The sequence below is a fragment of the Schistocerca nitens genome, chromosome 6 (assembly GCF_023898315.1).
Source record: "Schistocerca nitens isolate TAMUIC-IGC-003100 chromosome 6, iqSchNite1.1, whole genome shotgun sequence".
NCBI lineage: Eukaryota > Metazoa > Arthropoda > Insecta > Orthoptera > Acrididae > Schistocerca > Schistocerca nitens.
The window spans coordinates 309,966,149-309,989,957 of NC_064619.1; the positions used below are offsets into that span (position 1 = coordinate 309,966,149).

Genomic DNA, 23,809 nt, shown 5'->3' on the forward strand with positions numbered 1-23,809 from the left:
GATCAAAAAGTCAGTATAATTTTGAAAACTTAATAAACCACAGAATAATGTAGATAGTGAGGTAAAAATTGACACACATGCTTGGAATGACATGGGGTTTTATTAGAACCAAAGAAAAAAAAACGAAGTATTGCTAGATGCATGAAAGATCTCTTGCGCACGTCGTTTGGTGATGATTGTGTGCTCAGCCGCCACTTTCGTCATGCTTGGCCTCCCAGGTCCCCAGACCTCAGTCTGTGCGATTATTGGCTTTGGGGTTACCTGAAGTCGCAAGTGTATCGTGATCGACTGACATCTCTAGGGATGCTGAAGGACAACATCCGACGCCAATGCCTCACCATAACTCCGGACATGCTTTACAGTGCTATTCACAACATTATTCCTCGACTACAGCTATTGTAGTGGAATGATGGTGGACATATTGAGCATTTCCTGTAAATAACATCATCTTTGCTTTGGCTTACTTTGTTATGCTAATTATTGCTATTCTGATTAGATGAAGTGCCATCTGCCAGACATTTTTGAACTTTTGTATTTTTTTGGTTCTAATAAAACCCCATGTCATTCCAAGCATGTGTGTCAATTTGTACCTCTCTATGTACATTATTCCGTGATTTATTCAGTTTTCAAATTTATACTTACTTTCTGAGCACCCAGCATATGCTTTGGTATTTTTAATAAGAAAGCCCACAAATTTATGGGTCCAAGGAATGGAAGATAGTGTGATGAAACGTAGTATAAGATATATTGAGCATAAATATGATATGGGTAGATGTTAACGAAGGAAAATAAAATATATTTGTAGTCCTGATGAATAGGAATTTGTGTGCTTGATGTAATTCCTGAATAATATTGGTCCCACATAGTTTGAGAATAAAAACAGACTCAATGGCATTAGCTACAGTTGTTTTATAAGGTAATATGGTTATTGTTTCTTAAATGCCCTCAATGCAGTCAAGTCACAGGAACCTCCTTCCTAGTCTCCATGACCAACTATATCCTCACCCACAATTACTTCTCCTTCAAATGCATTACCTACAAACAAATCTGGGATACGGCTGTGGGCATCCTCATGGCACCATCCTATGCCAGCCTGTTCATGAGCTGTCTAGAGGAATCCATCATAAAGCCCAGAATCCTAAACCCGTCACCTGGTTCAGATTTATTGATGACATGTTTGCTCTCTGCATCAAAGCTGAGAGCACCCTATCTGCATTCTTCCAGAACCTCAACATCTTCTCCCCCATTTGCTTCACCTGGTCCTAAGAAACCCAACAAGCCACCTTCCTAGATGCTGACGTCCACCTCAAAGATGGCTACATCAGTACCTCCATCCATATCAAACATACTAGCCACCAGCAATACCTGCACTTCGACAGCTGCCACCCGTTCCATATCAAAAAGTCCCTTCCGTACAGCCTAGCCACCTGTGGTCATCACATCTGCAGTGATGAGCAGTCCCTCTTGAAATATACCGAGGGTCTCACTCAAAAACTTCATTGATACTAATTATCCTCCCAACCTTGTACAAAAACAAATCTCCCATGCCTTATCTATCCAGTCTCCCACCACCTCCCAAAGTCTCCCAAAGCATTCCCCTCGTAACTCAGTACCATCCAGGACTGAAGCAACTGAATTATGTTCTCTGCCAGGGTTTAGATTAACTCTTGTGGTGCCCTGAAATGAGAAATGTTGTGCCTATCTATCTTTCCCAAACCCCACCACCACCACCACTTGGTATTATGCCGTCCACTGAACCTACACAATATACTCGTCCATCCTTACATAAACCCTGCCCCCAATCTCTTACCTCATGGCTCTTACACCTGTAGTAGACCTAGATGCAAGACCTGTCCCATACTTCCTCCTATCATCACCTACTCTATCCCATCATAGGCATGCCTACCTGTGATCTACAAGCTAAGCTGCAACCATTATGCTGCATTCTATGTAGGCATGACAACCAACACGCTATCTGCCTGCATGAATGGCCACCGACAAACTGTGGCCAAGAAACAAGTGGACCACCCTGTTGCTGAACATGCTGCCATGCTTCACAGCCTGTGCCATACGGGTCCTACCCACCAACACCAGCTTTTCTGAATTGCAGAACTGGGAACTTCCCCTGCAATATATCCTACATTCCTGTAATCCTCCTGGCCTCAACATTCGTTAGTCAATGTCCTTACCCATCCAGCCCGTTCCGTGTTCTCATTCCACCATCACACCCAGTCATCTTATTTCTCTCCTTTTCCGCTACTACCCCCCCCCCCCCCCCCCCGCAATCTCACCCCTGCCCTGCGTCTAACCTGCAGCACTTCACCGTCCGCCACCCCCCCCATACTATCCCTCCCCCTCCCCGCCCCAGCCTCCTCCTTACCCTCTACCCAGTCACCACTCCCATCATGCACTGGTGCTGCTGCTCACAAAGTGGTTTCAGTTGCCTGAGACTGCAATTGTGTGTGTGTGTGTGTGTGTGTGTGTGTGTGTGTGTGTGTGCGCGCGCGCGCGCGCGCGCGCGCGCGCGCGCGCGCGCGCGCGCGCGCGCGTGTGCGTGCATCTATTGTTGACGAAGGCCTTAATGGCCAAAAGCTTTTAATTGTGAGAGGGTTTTTTTTTGTGCTTATTTGCGAGTTAGCATCTCTCCTATATGGAGAGTAGCAACTTTCCTTTTCATAATATTGTTACATTCCATCCTGGATTTTCAATTGTTTGAATTATTTGTTTCTTATTTTAGTTACAGAGGGTGTTTTCCTGTACAATGAAGGCACAGACCCATATTCTGGTGATGTGTTCCATGACACGCCAGTTGGATTGTTGATATACAGCTGGGTATTTAGCTTTGCGTCATCATGGTTGAACATAATTTTTGTTGCATGTGACCTCTTGACAGCATATTTCTTGAATAAAGCAGCAACTGTTTTCATGTTGGAGTTGGTGAGTTGCTTTAATGTATTTTGTGATATTATTATTATTTTATTCTCTTGTACTGTCGTAGTAGTATCTGGCAAGTGTAAACAACCTTCTCTTAAAACAGCTTTTGTGCATGGTTACAGATAATCAATCTCTCTCTCTCTCTCTCTCTCTCTCTCTCTCTCTCTCTCTCCCTCCCTCCTCTGTGTGTGTGTGTGTGTGTGTGTGTGTGTGTGTGTCTGTCACACCCTTTCTCTTCACGCTCTTTCTCCCTGCAGGTACACTAGTATGTGTTCCATTGCCTGGATGTGCTCTTGCATGTTTATACCTTTATAAAGCATTCTGCATAGAGTAATTCATCATCATCATCCACATCTTCCTGTGCTTGACAGCTAATAAAATAATACTTCTGTAGTTAATTGATCAAAATGAAAATTAGATATTCAGTTTGTTGGCTACAGAAATAAAATAGAGATGCAAGAAAGTTAAATGGAAATAAGTAAACAATGGTTTAGTGTATTTGGTAGCATTTTTGTGTACTTGTATTGGACTTCCAGCCACTGTAGAACAACAATCCAGAAAGAAGAGGATGTGGTTCGGAGAAATCTTTAATGTGCTACTGAAACTGTATATTTTCAAATATGCAGGTGGAAATATAAAATCTGCCAAATACAGCATTGATAGCATTAGAAACTGTTAAAACAAAATCACTCTGTAAAATGTGCTGTTGTTAGAAAATCAGAGCACAGGACACGTGATGTCGTTAACCAGTCACAACACAAAATCAGTGCACAAGACAAATGATATAATCAGCCAATCACATCACCACATTTTCAGTGTGTGAACACACAAACAACAACAAAATATTAAGCATGAAACAAGAATAAAACAGATGATCCAAAGTAATGTACAAAGTGTACAGTATCAAGCAAAGTTATCCTATCATGTATCTTGAACAGCAAACAAAGTGAAGGCATCAGCTTCCTCTAAAGGCACAGAATTGTAGTCGCTTGTTGTGCTTGCAGCATTCTTCGAAAGAATTATTGCACCACAGTTCTGTCGCGCAGGTAAACTTTACATGCTGAAATGAGAAAGTTATGTAATATTTCTTTCAAGCAGTATGCTTGACAGAACATATACTCTGATAGGTAACACAGGAAATGTTCCGATCTTTCTACCATACCATGAGATGGAACCTCTGATGTCCCACCATATTCTCTCCACATTCTGTGTGCGAATGGAATGGTCTTTCAGATCTACAAAGTTCAAACTGTGATTCATTGTAAGGTTCTGGAAACCTTTAGTACCTAGAGTGTTGTATGAGCTGAAGCAGTCACTAATGATCATAATCCCAGGATCTTTTCTTTGATTATTCTTACCAAGACACCCATGGTCCAAAAATCAGTGCGCTCAAGGAAGAATTTGTTTTACCCTCACTGAATTCCACTGAATAACCAACTTTTGAGATACTCAAGGGCTTTGCTGTGTTTCCTTTTCCCAAATTTCACCTCTTCTGGTCCCCTTAGCTGTAGTGAATTGTTTATCATCCAGTCGATACTCTCTTTATGGCAAGAGGAAAAAAATGTGTACACCATGTGTACACATGCCAAAATTTGTGACAAATCTTGCCATCTTTGGTTAACATGTAACAACCAGTATGGCACAGAAGTCAGAGACTTTTTGGACCATATTTTGTGAATCACTGAACCAAGTACCAATCTTGAGCACTCTGCTTGAATTTGCATTGCACACTGACCATGCGACTACTCTGCTGCACCTTCTGTGGGCACTGGCATCAGGAAGAGCCCTCATTCAGCAAAAAGTTATGTGGTGCTTAGCATCTTTGGACAACCAGTTGTTTGTGATGGTAGAGTGTGTTCCACCAACCATGGTTATATGTCAGCTTTACTTAAGTTGTAAAATGGAACTTCATCTAGAAGGGACCTGTGGCACTCCAGTTTCAAGACTGAACTATGACTAGGCAAACGATACTAGCCTTCAGATGGGCCAAATTTCACAATAAATCACAGTGATCGGTATAGTATCAATGGTATCAGCACTGGTCAAACAGTAATGTCACATTAAAGATTGACAGTTTCATGAAACAAGAAGTTTATAACCTAGGTTATAACAAATTGTTAGCTTCACCAACCGAAGCTGGTCTTAGTTTCCTACGTATCCACACACTCAGAAATTTTGACTTACTCTGGAAAAGAGCCAAATATTCGTGACAAGCAAGATTATACATCTCACTGCCATGTCACAAACTACAGGTAAATCTGTCACCACAATCAGATCTTGTATTTTCACTTTCACTTTCATTGACTTTGCAAATTCACAAACTAACTGTCACCTTCCAACTAACCTAGACCTTGAGCTAAGCAACAGATCAGTCGTGCACCACAGCCAGATTTTTTGCTTTCATGTTTCTTGAGTTTGCCAACTCACAGCCACTCTGCCACATTCCAACCTACTAAAGATCTCAGGCTATGCTGAGGGTCTTCAACTCTTAAGAACACAGCCAGAAGTATGACATGAAGTCAAAAAGTGAACTCATTTTGTGGACAGTTACAGAAATTCTCTTATGTCCCTCTTGCACTATTTACACTGTACAGCAGATTAACAGCAGAAATGGCTCTTGGAGATAAGCTAGATTTGAAAATACTAATATAAGAACACTTAAGCAACAGTTTTAGGTTTTGGTGATGTAACTGTCTCCTGACGACATAGCTGTCACTGATATGTATTAGTAGAAAATGAATGGCCATCCATAAATGTGTGAAGTAGACATCGTATTACAATGGAACACTGATTGGGATAAATGGTTCTAAGCACTATGCCGTTGGAAACAGGTATGGGACTAGAAAATGTGAAGCCTATGCCAACTATTTCTGAGTTACTGAAAGAGGAGTTTAACAATATTATGAGAAGGAAAGTTGCTACTCACCATATAGCAGAGATAATGAGTGGCTATATGGTGAATAGCAACTTTTCTTCTCAGAATATTAGTACATTCCATGCTGGATTTTCCATTGTTTGAAAGAGGAGTTTCTTGTTTGGAGCAATTACTTGGTTGATATGCATTGCTGGTATGCCAGTATGACATCAGCAATCAGGATTCAAACAATTTACTGAATTTCATTGAGGTCATTTGAATGGTGGTACCAATGTGTAAATTACATGCTTGTTATCCTGATTGCAGATGACAAGAGCGCGCGCACCCACACACCGACACACACACACACACACACACACACACACACACACACACACACACACACACACACACACACACACACACCTACCTGTATTACTACATTAAATGAGTAGCCAGTGATGAGCACACAGTGGCTGCCCCCCAGGGGGTCCACAACTCTTTTGTGGATACATACGTAGCGAGCACGGGACCCCGAGCTAATGTGGCCCTCCTTCCTTTCCGGGCTGCATACCTTCCTTTTCCGCATCCTTCCCTCTCCCCCATCTTCGCCCCTCCTCCCCTCACCTCTGGCTCTTTCCTTCCCTTTCTCCCCCTCTGGGAGTATGGTTTGTGCCTACGTCCGGAGACGGACGCTCGTAAATGTACCGCATTCTTCGCCTTCTCTGCTTGTATGTCTTCATCCTTCCTTTGTCCTTCTCTTTTCCTTACCTCTTCTCTTTACCCTTTTCTCCGCTGCGGCATTTGAGACCTCTCCTCTTTCCTTTCTTTTTCTTTGTTTTTCCCTTTCTCTTTCTTCCTCCCTGTGCGTGTCTCAAGGCCGACCCACGCATTTTTGTGCGTATCCGGTGACGGGGTAACGCGTAATTCCCCGCCCCGGGTAGACAGGTAGGACACGTACGTACTCCCTGGTAACGGCCAGGCCCAGTTAGGGGTGATGACCCGAGCTGATATCTTCCGAAAGTGCCGATTGGTCCCTCCGTCCGTTTCTTGGGAGGTGTGACCTGAGGTGTGAACAATCACCTAAGGCGGGAGTGCCCTCAGAGAGGAGCCCCACAAGGAAGGAGTGCGCCATCGGAGACGCTGGTAATCATGGGGGATACTTTCGCAATGGTTTCCTCATCTTCTACTATATCTGCTCACAAGCGTAAGTTCAATGAGTCTCAGCCACAGAGAGTCCTTCCATTGTTGCCACAGTTCCTTGTTGTTTCTCAGTCTGACGAAGGTCATGACTTCTCCACGGTCAACCCTTTCATTATTCAGAAAGGTGTCGACGCAATTGCAGGTCCTGTAAAGTCTTGTTCCAGATTACGAAATGGCACCTTGTTGTTAGAAACAGTCAGTGCCCTCCAGGCACAAAAACCGCTGTGTACTTCATTGCTACACACATTCCCTGTCCGGGTGGAAGCACACCGCGCTTTAAATTCAAGCTGTGGGGTCGTTTGTACACGCTCCCTCGACAGATTGTCCGACGAGGAAATTAGACACTACCTGTCTGACCAGGGCGTAACGGCAGTTCATAGAGCCATGAAAAGGGTTGACACGAACATCATTCCAACCCGTACTGTCTTCTTGACATTTGACAAAGTTCAACTCCCATCGAAGATCAAAGCAGGCTATGAGATAATTTCCGTTCGCCCTTACGTCCCAAACCCTACGCGTTGCTATCGGTGTCAGCGGTTCAATCACACCAGCCAGTCCTGTTCCAATCCGGCCAAATGTGTTACGTGTGGCAAGGATGCCCATGAGGGTGTTTGTCCACCTCCATCCCCTCGCTGCATCAACTGTATGGGTGAACACGCTGCTTCCTCTCGTGATTGCCCCGTTTTTAAGGACGAAAAGCTCATCCAGGAAATCAGAGTGAAGGAAAAGGTGTCGACCTTTGCTGCTCGAAAATTATTCGCCAGTCGACAGCCCACCGTGCCTCAGACAGGAAAATACAGCACTGTCCTTGCTTCTCCTCGGCCAACAAAGGAGGCGACCACGCAGACTTGCGACCTCACCTTTAGTGCCACGGTCGTCAGATCGGCCAGCGCAAAGATCGCCCGTTAAACCTCACCACTTTCGCCTGCCCACTCTATGGCTCACCCTTCCTCGGGTTCTGCTAAATCTCGAGCCCAAAAGTCAGACACCAAGACTTCGAAAAAAGAGCATACTCGTGAAGATTTTTTACGTACCCCAACTTCACAACCACCGGTTCCTCCTCCTTCTAAACATCATATTTCCAAGAAGGCTACAAAGAAACCCAGTTCATCTCCTTCTCCGCCAAGGCGTGTCCCATCTACAGCACCACCTGGCGGAAATCGCCCTCAGCCGTCTTCTGTGTCGCCGAGGCGCACTGCTGGCGGCTGATCAACCGGCCGATCGCTGGTGGCAGGAGCTGCTCCTGAACAACCTATGGATCAGGATCTTCTGCCTTCAGCTGAATGCCATTCCATGCTGTCGGTCGCAAGCTCTGAGCAGTCGTTGAGTTGACAGCAACTTTGGTCACATTCCTCCATTTTCTGTTCACCCTATGTCCATTATCCACTGGAATATCCGCGGCATTCGAGCCAATCAGGATGAATTGTCGATCCTCTTACGATACTACTCGCCGGTCATCTTCTGTCTTCAGGAAACAAAGCTGCGTCCCCATGACCGCTTTGTTCTCCCTCATTTTCAGTCCGTCCGATATGATCTCCCCTCTGTTGAAGGCACTCCATCACATGGAGGACTCATGATTCTTCTCCATGATATTCTCCATTATCACCCAATCCACTTAAACACTTCCTTCCAAGCTGTCGCCGTCCGTCTTTCCCTTTCTGGATACACGTTCTCTCTTTGTACTGTATACATTCCATCGTCCACACCAATGGCACGAGCTGATCTCCTTCATCTTCTTGGTCAGCTTCCACCCCCCCCCCCTATTTGCTGGTTGGGGACTTCAATGCCCACCACCCGCTTTGGGGATCTCCACATCCTTGTCCACGTGGCTTACTATTGCTAGACGTCTTCCACCAAGCGGATCTAGTTTGCCTCAACACTGGGGTCCCCACATTTTTGTCTGCCTCCACGACAAATTTATCTCATTTGGACCATGCGGTCGGTACTGTTCCGCTAGCTCGGCGCTTCGAATGGTTTGCCCTTGATGATACACACTCGAGTGACCACTTTCCATGTGTCCTTAGACTGCAGCCTCAACTGCCATATATGTGCCCGCGACGCTGGAAGTTTGCCCAAGCCGATTGGACACTTTTTTCGTCTCTAGCGACATTCAATGACCGTCACTTTCCCAGCGTCGACGATGAGGTCACACATATTACCAACATTATTCTTACAGCTGCGGAACGTTCAATACCACGCACCTCCGAATTGCCCCGGCGCCCCCCAGTTCCTTGGTGGAACGATGCATGCCGTGACGGAATACGTGAGCGGCGACATGCTCTTCGCGTTTTCCGCCACCATCCTACTTTGGCCAACTGTATCCGCTATAAGCAGTTCCGTGCGCGATGCCGTCATGTCGTCCGCGATAGCAAGAAGGCAAGCTGGAAATTCTTTATTAGCTCATTTAACACCTTCACTCCCTCCTCGGAAGTTTGGAGTCGGCTTCGACGGTTCTCAGGCGCGCCTAGTTTCTCCCCAGTCTCTGGGCTCACTGTCGCGCATGATACATTAGTGGACCCCGTCGCAATTTCTAACTCATTGGGTCAGCACTTTGCTGAGATTTCAAGCTCTTCAAATTACCCGCCAGCGTTTCTCCCGAAGAAACGTGCAGCGGAAGTGCGACATCTTGCTTTCTCCTCTCAAAATTGCGAAAGCTACAATACTGTTTTCTCCATGCGGGAACTCCAACATGCACTCTCTTCTTCTCGCTCCTCCGCCCCAGGACCTGATGGTATCCACGTCCAAATGTTGCTGCATTTATCAACCCATAGTCTGCGTTACCTCCTTCGCCTTTATAATCGAATTTGGGCCGACAGTACTTTTCCCAGACGATGGCGGGAAGCTATCGTCGTTCCTGTTCCGAAACCTGGAAAGGACAAACATCTCCCCTCTAGCTATCGCCCCATTTTTCTCACGAGTAGTGTCTGTAAGGTTTTGGAGCGTATGGTGAATTACTATTTAGCTTGGTGGCTGGAATCCCGCAGTCTTTTAACACCTGCCCAATGCGGATTCCGAAAGCATCGTTCTGCAGTTGACCATCTTGTTGCTCTCTCCACTTATATCATGAACAATTTTCTCCGGAAACGCCAAACGGTAGCAATATTTTTTGATCTGGAGAGAGCATACGATACCTGTTGGAGGACAGGCATCCTCCGCACACTGTTCTCTTGGGGCTTTCGAGGTCGGCTGCCCCTTTTTATTCGCGAATTTATGGCAGAGCGCACATTTAGGGTGCGGGTGAAAACTACTCTCTCCCGTACCTTCTCCCAAGAAAACGGGGTACCCCAGGGCTCCATGCTGAGTGTTGTACTGTTTGCCATTGCCATAAATCCAATTATGGATTGTCTCCTTCCTGATGTCTCGGGCTCCCTCTTTGTGGACGATTTTGCGATCTACTACAGCCCTCAACGGACCAGCCTTCTTGAACGACGTCTTCAAGGATGTCTCGATCGCCTCCACTCTTGGAGCATCGAAACCGGCTTCCGTTTTTCTCCCAGTAAGACCGTTTGTGTTAATTTTTGGTGACGTAAGGAGTTTCTTCCACCCTCCTTACATCTAGGACCTGTCAACCTTCCGTTTTCAGATGTCGCTAAATTCTTGGGTCTTATGTTTGACAGAAAACTGTGCTGGTCCTCCCACGTTTCCTATCTTTCGGCTCACTGTCTGCGATCCCTCAACACCCTCCGTGTCCTGAATGGTACCTCTTGGGGAGCGGACCGAGTGGTCCTTCTCCACCTCTATCGCGCCTTAGTGCACTCGAAATTGGACTATGGAAGCATAGTCTACTCCTCTGCTCGGCCGTCTATTCTTCGGCGTCTCGACTCTATCCACCACCGTGGATTACGTTTAGTGTCTGGAGCTTTTTACACCAGCCCTGTGGAAAGCCTTTATGCTGAGACTGCTGAACCTCCGCTGTCCAATCGGCGAACAGTCCTTCTGAGTCGTTATGCTAGCCATCTGTCTTCCATGCCTGCTAATCCAGCCCATGACATTTTTTTCGATGCCTCCTTTGATGTAGGGTATGCAGGCCGCCCCTCCTCCCTACTACCACCGGGAGTCCGCTTCCGTCAACTGCTCCATTCTCTTTTCTTCTGCTTTCCTAAAACCTTCTTGACAACTTGGGGTACAGCACCGCCTTGGCTCCGTCCCCGGATCTGCCTGCTCCGTGATCTTTGTCGATTTCCCAAGGATGGTACCCTTCACTTGTTTATCGTCAGGCATTTGCTGCTCTATGTGCACAAATGACGGAAGCCACATTTATTTACACCGATGGCTCGAAAACATCGTTAGGTGTAGGGAGTGCCTATATTGTTGGCGACACCCCAAATCACTTTCGGCTTCCCGACCAGTGTTCGGTTTATACTGCGGAGCTTTACGCTGTTCTCCAGGCTGTCCACTACATCCGCCGCCATCAGCGGATACAGTGCGTTATCTGCTCAGATCCTCTCAGCTCTCTCCTCAGTCTCCAAGCTCTTTACCCTGTGCACCCTCTGGTCCACCGGGTTCAGGACTGTCTGCACTTGCCCCACCTGGGGGGCGTCTTGGTGGCGTTCCTCTGGCTCCCGGGACACGTTGGTATCTGTGGAAATGAGGCGGCCGATATAGCAGCCAAGGCTGCCGTCTCTTCTTCGGCCAGCTATTCAATCGATTCCCTTCGCCAATCTACGGAGCGTTTTATGTCGTCGTGTTGGTTTTTTATGGCACGCACATTGGTCGACACTTCCCCATAATAAATTGCGGGATGTGAAAGCTCTTCCTTGTGCTTGGATCTCTTCCTCCCGAACGCGTCGTCGGGAGGAGGTAATTTTAACTAGACTCCGGATAGGGCACTGTCTTTTTAGCCATTGACATCTTTTAAGCGGCGATCCTCCCCCACTCTGTCCCCACTGCTCTCAGCTGTGGACGGTAAGACACCTTTTAATTGAGTGCCCCTATTTTACTCTGTTACGCGCCCGTCTACAGCTGTCGCCTGATATATCGTCCATTTTAGCAGATGACACGCGCTCGGCCGATCGCGTTCTCGAGTTTATTAGTGCCAGTGAAATGATGTCAGTCATTTGAAGCTTTTTTTGGGGACAACCAACCCCTTTCTGTAGTGGATTTTTAAGCCTTCCTTCTGCTTTTAGTTTCTCCAATTTTATGACTTTCGTTCCCATTGCTGCTGGTTTCCATTTTCGGTTTTTTACTGTTTCCTAAGTCACGGACCTGGCGCTAATGACCATAGCAGTTTTGCGCCCTAAAAAACCAAAACAAACAAACAAACAGGCTGCAATACAAATTAATATTGTTCTTACACTTAGGGTATCAGTTAGGATCATCAGGGACCATTTGCAAGAAACTGCGCAATGTACAAAGGTACTGGTCACCATGCTTCCTCTCACACCAATTATCACTCAGCCTACAATTGTGTTCAAAGATGAGAACAGGATGTACCTTGCACCAGTGACGCTAATTTGTTAGTACAAGTTGAACTACAGAAGTCATTATATACGCGAATAAAATTTCATGACATCCCTTGTATGGTGAGTAGCAATCTATCCTTTTTGTAATGACTTCTGTCTGTTCAGATTCCACCAGTCCATAGCCTTCACCAAACTATTCCTATAAAGCCATGTAAATGAGGTCCAAACTATAAAACCATGTAAATCAGGTCCAAAGCTCCATGCAATACCTTCTCTCCATACATACAATACTGCTACTCTGCAATCCCAAATTCTTACATCCCATCTCCCACACTAAAACTCTTGCCTCCAGGTATTAGCACTTCATGCATACCACTACCTCAAAAAATTCTCCGATGTGTTCACTTGCCTTGGACTACCACTATCCAAACCTCCCCCACATCCACTCTTAGCAGCCAAACCCTGCCTCACAGACCTATTACATTTATCATACCCTGAGAAACTGCAACTCACCACCCTATACAACCAAGAACACAAACATACCTGAAACACAGTCATGAACCCTACCTCCGAAAGCTTGAACCCCACAGAAATACAGTAATTTCAACAGTTGTACCTCTTGCCCCTCTTCCAAATTAAGTCGTGCTGGACTTGTTAAAGAACTTCTGTCCTTCTCCCAGTCCCTACAGTGGAAACAGCGTTTTGCCACCAATCCTTCCAATCACACTATCCAAAACCAATATCGAACTGTGCCTGACTCAGTTCACTCCTCAATCAAACTGTGATCCATCCCCACTGCCGCCTGATCACCCCCTGTTAACATTCCATATTTTGTTAACCTATAACCTTGGCTTACAGTCATTCCCCAAATCCCTCAATGTGGAGACCAACCTTACATCCATAGAAAGAACTGCAAATCTCCATCTAAAAACTAATCCCAAACTTATAGTCATACCGGCCGAGAAAAGTTCCGTCACTGTGGTCTTGAACCGCAGAGATTACCTGGCAGAGGGACTCTGCCAGCTGTTAGATTTATCCATCTACAAACCCTGCCTCAGTGACACCATTCCAAAAATCCAAGAACATATCTAGTCCCTCCTTAAATCCTTAGGCCCATTCCAGAACCTCTACACTGAGTTCACCTCTCTCTTCACCCCCTACCATTTCCTGCACTCCTACCTTCTATCTTCCCAAATTCCATAAACCAAGCAACCCAGGATATCCCATAGTGGCGAGTTACTGCGCCCTCACTGAGAAAATCTCTGCCCTTGTGGACCAACACCTTCACCCGTAACCTACCCTCATGCATAAAAGACATCAACCATGTCTTACATAAACTCTCCACAGTTTCTATTCCTTTTCCACATGGCGGCCTGCGTGCCACTGTTAGTGCCATCTACCTCTAAACTAACATCCCCAATGCCTGTGGCCTTGCCACTGTGGAACATCACCTTTCGCAACACCTGACTGGCTCCAAATCTACAACCTCCTTCCTGTTCACCATTACCTAACAATACCATCACCCACAATTACTTATTTTCTAAAGGTAATACCACAATCAAATCTGTGCTGCAACAATGGACACCCGTGTGGCACTATCATATGCTAATCTTTTCATGAGACATGTAGAGGAATCCTTCCAAACCAACAGAATCCCAAGCCTCTCTTGTGGTTCAGATTCATCAATGACATTTTTGAGATATGGACTGAGCATGATACCCCATCCACATTCCTCCAGAACCTTAACACCTTCTCCCCATTCACTTCACCTGGTCCTCCTCAATCCAACAAGTGATGTAGTTCTCCACCTCAAGGAAGGCTATATCAGTACCTCCGTCTGTGTTAAATATACCAACCACCAGCAACACCTTCACTTTGACAGCTGTCTCCCATTCCATACCAAGAAGTCTCTTCTGTACAGCATAGACACTACTGGCCTTCACATCTGCAGTGATGATTAGTCCGTCTCCGAATAAAACAGGGGCCTCACTGCGACCTTCACAGAATGAAGTTAGCCACCCAACATTGTACAGAAAGAGATTTCCTGTGCCTTCTCTCTCTCCTTTCACCTCCCACCTTCCACACATGCACCATCCTGCCACCAAATGGCGCTCCGCACATGGCTCAGTGTCATACAGGACTAGGGCAATTCGCATTCTCTGAAAGTGTTTTGAATACCTCTCGTCATGTCCTGAAATGAATATCCTTCCCACTATTTTCCCCAGCCCTTCCCACAGTAGAATCATACACAATATCCTTGTCCATCCGTACTGCATCCCTGCCTTCAGCCCCTTGCCTCCCTGCAATAGACCAAGACGCAAGACCTGTGCCATAAATCCTCCCACTACTGTCTACTCCAGCAGCCAGAGACAGTAGTCATGTGCGTGTGCATTATACTTGTGTGAATGTGTATGTGCTTTATCAAACAATCGAAAATCCAGGATGAAATGTTATTGTTATGAAAATGATAGTTGCTGCTCACCATATAGTGGAGATGCTGAGCTGCAGATAGTCACAACAAAAAGACTGAGCTTTTGGGCAACAAGGCCTTTGTTGAAAATATACAACTTACACACACACACACACAACACAACACACATACATACATACATAATGCAACACACATGACCACAGTGTCTGGCAGCTGAAGCCAGACTGCGAGCAGCACTGCATGATGGGAGAAGCAACCATTTGGTGGGGGTAAGGAGGAGGCTGGGGTGAGGACAGGAAGGGATAGCAGGGTAGGGGTGGAGGATGGTAAAGTGCTGCTCGTGGGAATGTACAGGGATGAGTTGGAGAGAGGGTAGGGCAGCTAGTTACAGTCAGGAGGTTAGACAGAGAGCGAGGGGGGGGGGGGGGCAGTAGTGGAAAAGACTGAGGTGCATTGGTGGACTGAGGGCTGTGTAGTGGTGGAATGGGAACAGGGAAGGGGCTAGACGGGTAAGGACAATGACTGATGAAGGTTTGAGGCCAGAACGGTTACAGGAACATAGGATATATTGCAGGAAGAGCTCCCACCTGTGCAGTTCAGAAAAGCTGAAGGCCAGATGGGTTACAGGAACATAAGATGTATTGCAGGAAAAGGTCCCACCTGTGCAGTTCAGAAAAGCTGGTGTTGGTGGGAAGGATCCAGATGACACAGGCTCTGAAGCAGTCGTGAAAATGAAGAACGTCTTGTTGGATGGCGTGCTCAGCAATGGGGTGGTCCAGCTGTTTGCTCGCCGCAGTTTGTCAGTGGCCATTCATACGGACATACAGCTTGTTGATTGTCATGCCTATTTAGAATGCAGCACAGTGGTTGACCCTTAGTTTGTAGATCACATGACTGATTTCACAGGTAGCTTTGAGTTTAATGGGATAGATGATGTTTGGATCAGACTGGAGTAGATGGTGATGGGAAGATGTATGGGACAGGTCTTGCATCTACATCTATTAGAGGGTAATGAATCATGAGGTAAGGGGTTGGGAGCAGGGGTTGTGTAGGGATGGACAAGGATTTTGTGTAGGTTTGGTGGGCAGTGGAATACCACTATGGCAGGAATGGGAAGGATAGTGAGTTGCGCATTCCTCATTTCAGGGCACGACAAGAGGTAGTCGAAACCCTGTATGTGCACTCTTTTTCAGAAGGCCTTTTGGCTGAAAGCTAAACTGTACAGCAGTCTTCTTGTTATGCCTGTCTGTGGCTCAAGGTCACCCTATATGGTGAGTAGCAGTCTATGTGTTCCATAATATTGTTTTTATTCCATCCTGCACTTACAGTTGTTTGATATCCAAGGTTGGATACAATATTTGGGTTGAGAAGAAAACAATTTGTAGTGTGTACATAGTGTTGTACTAAAGGCTTATAAATATGTTGTTAAAACTGAAATTGAGTTCACTGCCAGAGCACACACAGTACCTATGTACACATCCCTAGCATGTATTTTGCTATTTGTTATTGCTGTTATTAATGTGTGTGTGTGGGGGGGGGGGGGGGGGAGGCGGCACACACGCTTGATTGTTTGTGCGCGCTTCTGAAAGCTAAGATAAGTCGTGTACTTTTGTGTGCCTAATTGGCAGTACTAAATATTTCATATTTTAAAGATAAGTACTGGCCAGTGATTCTCATAATTTTTTGGTTTGTTGGAGTGAATTTTCCTTCTGGAACTGGTAAATTATTGTGATTTCCTTATAATGCCAAGTATGTAAATTAACTTGCAGAAATAAATGCAAAATTTCTTTTCTATTTTAATAACTTTTGTCCTCCATATGTCAAGTTTGTATGTGGTTTTAGATAGTTGTGTTGAACTTTGTCTTATTGCAATTTTTTGTTCTCAGGAATTAAAACAGAATGAAAAAAAAGACACATATGCAGCAGGCACAAAGAATCTTCTACTTAAGGCGTATGACTTCCACATGGTGCCTTTTTACGTTCTTTCAGCGTACCTGTTTAACCCATATATTATTTTAAACTGTGTAGGTCGAACAACTACAGTGTTTTCAAATTTATTGTTGGCATATGCTTTAGCATCAATGTGCACTGGTATGTAACACTTTTTTTCTCAAAACATAACCTGCTTACAGTTACAGTTGACTAATATTTTTGTTGTTAGTAGCACCTTGATTATGTCTAATTATGTCTAAACTTTTTTCCTTAGTGTATAAAGGTAATTGTAGATAGATATTGGAATGCATCAAGTGTTTCAGCTGTTCATCAATAAACAATAACTCATTTGATATTAATAAAATGCAAGATTTGCAGTAGTCAGTGCACGATTTAAAAACTGATTCAAATTTTCTTAGGAATTGAAATAAATTATTGTGTGTTGCAATTCAGAAACTATGTTACCTATCTGTTCATATTTCTTTTTTGAATAGTTGCTATTTCGTTGATGAATAATGACCATTGGCTGTCCTTGTGTCTTCCATATAGTTATGTAAGGTCATTTTATGTGATATGTGCGTAAGTGTAATGCAGTCTTCACTATTGGTATAAAGTAGATACAAATAAAGTGTCCTGTGGAAGTGTTACAGGTGCTCAACCTAATTCATATCTGTTGAGTTGGGGGAGAATATTTGAAAACTCACAACTTGTGCTGAATATCATTTGACCACAAACGTTGTGCAATGGTTGTATTTGATGCAATGCAAGATTTCATTGATACCAGGGGCAAATGCATTTTGTTTGGATGTAACCAGTCACCAAAGACATTATAACACCAGGAACAGGTTTTATATTCCTACAAGGGCACATGAAATTACCTTTCTTTCAATGTAAATTCACCTGTGCCATACAGTTTAACTCATCTGCCTGTGATGTTGATGTGATAAATTATGCAGCTTTTGCTTAACATACATACCTGTCAAAGGAATGGAAAGCTCAGTTTCTGAGGCCAGAAGCCCTTTTCACTGGTTATCAACAATTCAATCGGTATGTTAGTTACTGCAGGTTGGTCATTTTATGAATGACACCTTTGAGGTATGGTTGATGGATTTGCCGATTTGTGAAATTGTGTTTCCAATTGTGTGCTGCATCATCATTTTGGTCATGTTTTCAGAACATAAATAGGGATGAGTTTCACCTGTGTAGTCAGTTTCTATCAATAGCCTTACCTACCTTCCTGTTACACATCAATATTTCATTGTTGTCTATAGCTTATCTGATTATTCATCATTCCTGTCACATTGAAATGAATCTCTATGACTGTCAGTTAAGACAAAGTTGAAACACTACAGAAATAGTGTCATTTGTGAAATTGAGGCAGATCTCTTCCAGGTTAACCCAGTACGTGTGCCTTACTTGTTCCATTGTTAGTCAATGGGGGATTGCACAGTTATTTTTTGTGGTTTTTGCATTGCCAAACAGGTAGTTTGCAGGTTTAGAATGAGCTCATAGTTTTGTGATCATGTAGTATCAAAAGACAACTCCATATGTAATTGTGAAGTGAAATAATTCTTGAGTTTCCTTCTTACTCACCACGTCACAAACTAAGGCCAAAATACCTATAGTATATAGTTACTTGGAAAGTGTCATATTAAGAAAGCCAAGTAGTATGCACAACAAAACAGCACCTTCAGAACAGGGAATAATAACTATAGGTACACTACAAGGATTGATGTTGGGTCTGCCATTGTTATGTTTATGTATAAATGATCTGGCATCATATATTCAGGAAGCAGAAATAGATTTCTCTTGCTAAAAATGAACTATTATAATAAAGCCTAATGGCCAAACATGATACATGTACTCTGTTAGTGCACAGTACATGACCACACCATTGTAAGTAGTGCATTAGGGTACATCACAAAATGAAACAGAATATTCTAAATTCTAATGTGTTTCTATTGGTAAAAAGCTAAACTGAAAGTGGCACATTACAGAGCTTCTTAAACATAAAGCTCTGCAACTTTTGTAAATGTAACCTGGATTGATAAAACAAAAATGTCCGTGTTGAGGATAATATCAAAGAGGGGGATGGGTGGGGGGGGGGGAGGGGGAGAGAGAGAGAGAGAGAGAATAATTAACTATTTGACTGCTGCAGAAGGGATTGCCACTTACCATGTTGACCAGAGAATCATTATTGGTAATCCAGCCAGCTGCCCACTAAGTGTCTTGTCATTAAGGTGACCGAAGTCATGGGATACCTCATAATATCATGTCTGACCTCCTTTGGTCTGGCATACTGCAGCAGCTCAATGTGGCATAGACTTAACAAGTATTTGGAAGTCCCCTGCAGAAATGCTGAGCCACGCTATCTCTATAGCAGTTCATAATTATGAAAGCATTGGCGTTGTAGGATTTTGTGGACAAACTGACCTCCCAGTTATGTCCCATAAATGTTATATAGGATTTGTGTTGAGCAATCTGGGTGACCGGATAATTCGCTCAAATTGTCCAGAATGTTCTTCAAACCAATTGTGAACAATTATGGTCCAGTGACATGGCGCAGTGTCAGCCTTAAAAATTCCATTGTTGTTTGGGAATATGAAGTCCATGAACGGCTGCAAATGGCTTCCAAGTAGCTGAACATAACCATTTCCAGTCAATGATGGGTTTAGCTGGATCATTGGACCCACTCTGTTCCATGTAAACACAGCCCACACAATTATAGAGCCACCACCAGCTTGCACAGTGCCTTGTTGACAGCTTGGTCTGCACCTTCTCATGGGATTTGCGCCACACTTGAACCCTACTGTCAACTCTTACCAAGTGAAATCGGGTCTCATCTGACAAAGCTACAGTGTTACAGTCTTCTAGGGTCCAACTGATATAGTCACAAGCCCCGCCGAGGCATTGCAGGTGACGATGTGCTATTAACAAAGACACTCACGTTGATTGTCTGCTGCCATAGCCCATTAACACCAGATTTCGCTGCACTGTCCTAATGGATATGTTTGTCATACATCCCTTGTTGATGTCTGGTTGCACTGTTGCATGCCTGTTAGCACAGACAACTCTGTGCAAACAGGGTTGCTCTTGGTTTTTAAGTAAAAGTCATCACCACTGGTTGTCCGTGGTGACTGATAATGCCTCAGGTTTAGTATTTTCGGCACACTTTTGACCCAACAGATCTCGAAATATTGAATTACTCAATAATTTCCGAAATTTAATGTCCCATGCATCTAGCTCCAGCTATCATTCTGTGTTCAGAGTCTGTTAATTCCTGTTGTGCAGACAATCATGTCATGAACCTTTTCACATGAATCACCTAAGTACAAAGGACAGTTCCACCCGTGCACTGCCCTTTAATGCCTTGTATATGCGATACTACTGCCATCTGTGTATTTGCATATCGCTGTCCCATTACTTTTGGTACCTCAGTATAACATACATACAGGGAGTGTATACGTATTTGGACACTTCGTGCTTTTCAAAGCTTCTCTGCATAGACTCGGTGATTGAAATAATTTTCTCAACTGATAATTATGTCATTTCAATAAGTTTATAGACAGAATTTTAGTACCCTGTGACAAAAACAATGTGCATTTTTTGATTTATCTAAGTAACACAGTGCTTCATTTTGGCTACTCACCCTTAATACTTGCTCTTCTCTATGTGTACCTCACTGCATACTAACTCAAGAAAGACTCTAACAAACCACAGCTTTCGTTGGAATGATTTTGTAGTTCAAAATGTCCTTCTGCATCATTTATATGTGAAAGGAATTTACTATCTCATCACTCTAATATATCTCTGTTTATTGTTAATGATTAATGAAATCCATCTCAGCTGATCAGTTGCATCTAATTAAACAGAACAGGGAATTAGGTCAAAGCTGCAGCATCTTAATGAATAAAGTAGGCAACTGACAAAAACAGCCTTTTGCTTAATCATCAATAAGTTGTGCTAAATGTGTAACAAGTGATCTGGTTGTCGTGTGTAATGTTAAAGAACAAATCCAAAAACTGTGCTGATACACATTCTGCCAACCACCTGGCAAAAGTATGGTGAGCATGCACGGCTTGATACGTACAGTAAGCTGTCCAGATGGGGCCACTCCACAACTGAAGTAAAAATGTAAACATAATACTTGGCCTCAGTCGAGTATGATAGTCAACTGTGTGACCATAATTGCTACTAGCAATGACAAAACCTTAAGTACAGAGCTGATATCAAAGAGTACACAATTAATCCAAAGAACTAAAAAAGAGAAATGAACTGGGTAGTTGTAGGCATGTAGCGACTTCAGCCCAGCTCCCTTATAGTAAGTTACCAATGCACAAGAACTACCCAGTTCAGTTATTTTCAGTTCTTTTATACGTTCAGTGACAAGATGATGATTGTTATAACTGCTTTTATTCTGTAACCATGATCACTAATTTTGGTTATGCAAAGGGTTGTATGATCAAAATTAGTGTTTCTGTTGTATTGTATGTAATTACTTCACAAACAATAGTACAATTAGTTGTATGACACCATCAAGCTAATGGCGATACTGTATTTGTGTAACCATTGGTATATGTTCTCTTCCATTGTAAATAATTATAGTAAGTTCAACACAGCTCGCTTGTAGTTAAACTTATAATATACAGCAAAAAATACCAGTTTGGTTGCTTTAGCTCTTTCACATTTTTCAGAGACAATGGATTTTTGTAAATATGTTACTCATGACTTATGATCATTTGGAAACCATAATTACCATTCCTGATATGTTTTACGCAAATATTTTACAACTGTATTTTACAATTATTCACTTGCTGTCATAGCTGTCTAATGAGGATGATGTTTGGTGTAAGTACTATCACCTGATTCCTTGTTATTGTGCATAATTGAGTTGCTGACTTTTGTTTCTCTGTTTTATTTGTTTGGATTGTGTACTCTTTGATGTCAGTTCATTATTTAAGGTTTCATCATTGCTCCCTGCCACCGTTGGATAAGCAGCTGCAGCAGCAAGTCGTATACTCCTAGCTCACTCATTTGTTACATAGTTTGATTCTTAATTTCTTTGCGTGTTTTTGGTACTTGCATTGTTTAATTCATAAATTTCGGGCGTATTATAGTATTTGAGAGTTGTAGCATCGCGTTTTAGTACCTGAATAGTGTAAAATCGCGTAGTCTCCTTCCGCTGTCGAGCAGTGTGTCAGCAGTGTGCAAGTAGCAGCATTACTGCATTTACTAGGCAATCTTGTATTTTAATAACCGTTTAAATTTTGTCGATTTGTTTGCGCTCTCTGTAGATAGTTCAGACGTTCTTTGCAAAACAGTTTTTAGCATGGATAGGGACTGCAACTGCTGTGTTCGGATGCAGGCTGAGTTGGCATCCCTTCGCTCCCAGCTTCAGGCAGTGTTGGCTTCGGTCACACAGCTTGAGGCTGTTGCCAATGGGCATCACTGTGGGGGTCCGGATGGGGGTTTGTCGTGGACGGCCAGCTCGTCCCACGCATACCCCGATCGGACTAAGACTGTGGTTGCCCGGGATACTGCCCGCATTGAGGCTGATCCCTCACCTGTGGTAGAGTGGGAGGTCGTCTCAAGGTGTGGCAGGGGGTGAAAGACATTCCGGAGGGCTGAACGGAAGGCCTCTCCAGTTTGTCTGACGAACCGGTTTCAGGCTCTGTCTCAGGCTGATACTGATCTTCGGCCTGACATGGCTGCTTGTCCTGTTCCAGAGGTTGCCACTCAGTCTGCAAGATCCGGGCGGTCGCAGAGGGTGGGCTTACTGGTAGTTGGGAGCTCCAACGTCAGGCGCGTAATGGGGCCCCTTAGGGAAATGGCAGCAAGAGAGGGGAAGAAAACCAATGTGCACTCCGTGTGCATACCGGGGGGAGTCATTCCAGATGTGGAAAGGGTCCTTCTGGGTGCCATGAAGGGTACAGGGTGCACCCATCTGCAGGTGGTCGCTCATGTCGGCACCAATGATGGGTGTCGCTATGGATCGGAGGAAATCCTCTCTGGCTTCCGGCAGCTATCTGATTTGGTGAAGACTGCCAGTCTCGCTAGCGGGATGAAAGCAGAGCTCACCATCTGCAGCATCGTCGACAGGGCTGACTGCGGACCTTTGGTACAGAGCCGAGTGGAGGGTCTGAATCAGAGGCTGAGACGATTCTGCGACCATGTGGGCTGCAGATTCCTCGACTTGCGCCATAGGGTGGTGGGGTTTCGGGTTCCGCTGGATAGGTCAGGAGTCCACTACACGCAACAAGCGGCTACACGGGTAGCAGGGGTTGTGTGGCATGGGCTGGGCGGTTTTTTAGGTTAGATGGCCTTGGGCAAGTACAGAAAGGGCAACAGCCTCAACGGGTGCGGGGCAAAGTCAGGACATGCGGGGACCAAGCAGCAATCGGTATTGTAATTGTCAACTGTCGAAGCTGCGTTGGTAAAGTACCCGAACTTCAAGCGCTGATAGAAAGCACCGAAGCTGAAATCGTTATAGGTACAGAAAGCTGGCTTAAGCCAGAGATAAATTCTGCCGAAATTTTTACAAAGGTACGGACGGTGTTTAGGAAGGATAGATTGCATGCAACGGGTGGTGGAGTGTTCGTCGCTGTTAGTAGTAGTTTATCCTGTAGTGAAGTAGAAGTGGATAGTTCCTGTGAATTATTATGGGTGGAGGTTACACTCAACAACCGAGCTAGGTTAATAATTGGCTCCTTTTACCGACCTCCCGACTCAGCAGCGTTAGTGGCAGAACAACTGAGAGAAAATTTGGAATACATTTCACATAAATTTCCTCAGCATGTTATAGTCTTAGGTGGAGATTTCAATTTACCAGATATAGACTGGGACACTCAGATGTTTAGGACGGGTGGTAGGGACAGAGCATCGAGTGACATTATACTGAGTGCACTATCCGAAAATTACCTCGAGCAATTAAACAGAGAACCGACTCGTGGAGATAACATCTTGGACCTACTGATAACAAACAGACCCGAACATTTCGACTCTGTAAGTGCAGAACAGGGAATCAGTGATCATAAGGCCGTTGTAGCATCCCTG

The 23,809-nt window shown here is 44.4% G+C and overlaps 1 protein-coding gene across 2 annotated transcripts in view; it reads left to right on the forward strand.

Moving 5' to 3' along the window:
• LOC126263653 (phosphatidylinositol glycan anchor biosynthesis class U protein) overlaps positions 1-23,809 on the forward strand; it is a 104,900-nt gene that overhangs the window by 20,169 nt on the left and 60,922 nt on the right. For both annotated transcript variants that reach the window (XM_049960756.1, XM_049960755.1), the window contains exons 2-3: positions 2,738-2,937; positions 16,711-16,915. In XM_049960756.1, coding sequence (XP_049816713.1) covers positions 2,738-2,937; positions 16,711-16,915 — 405 coding nt within the window. The remainder of the gene's footprint in view (positions 1-2,737; positions 2,938-16,710; positions 16,916-23,809) is intronic.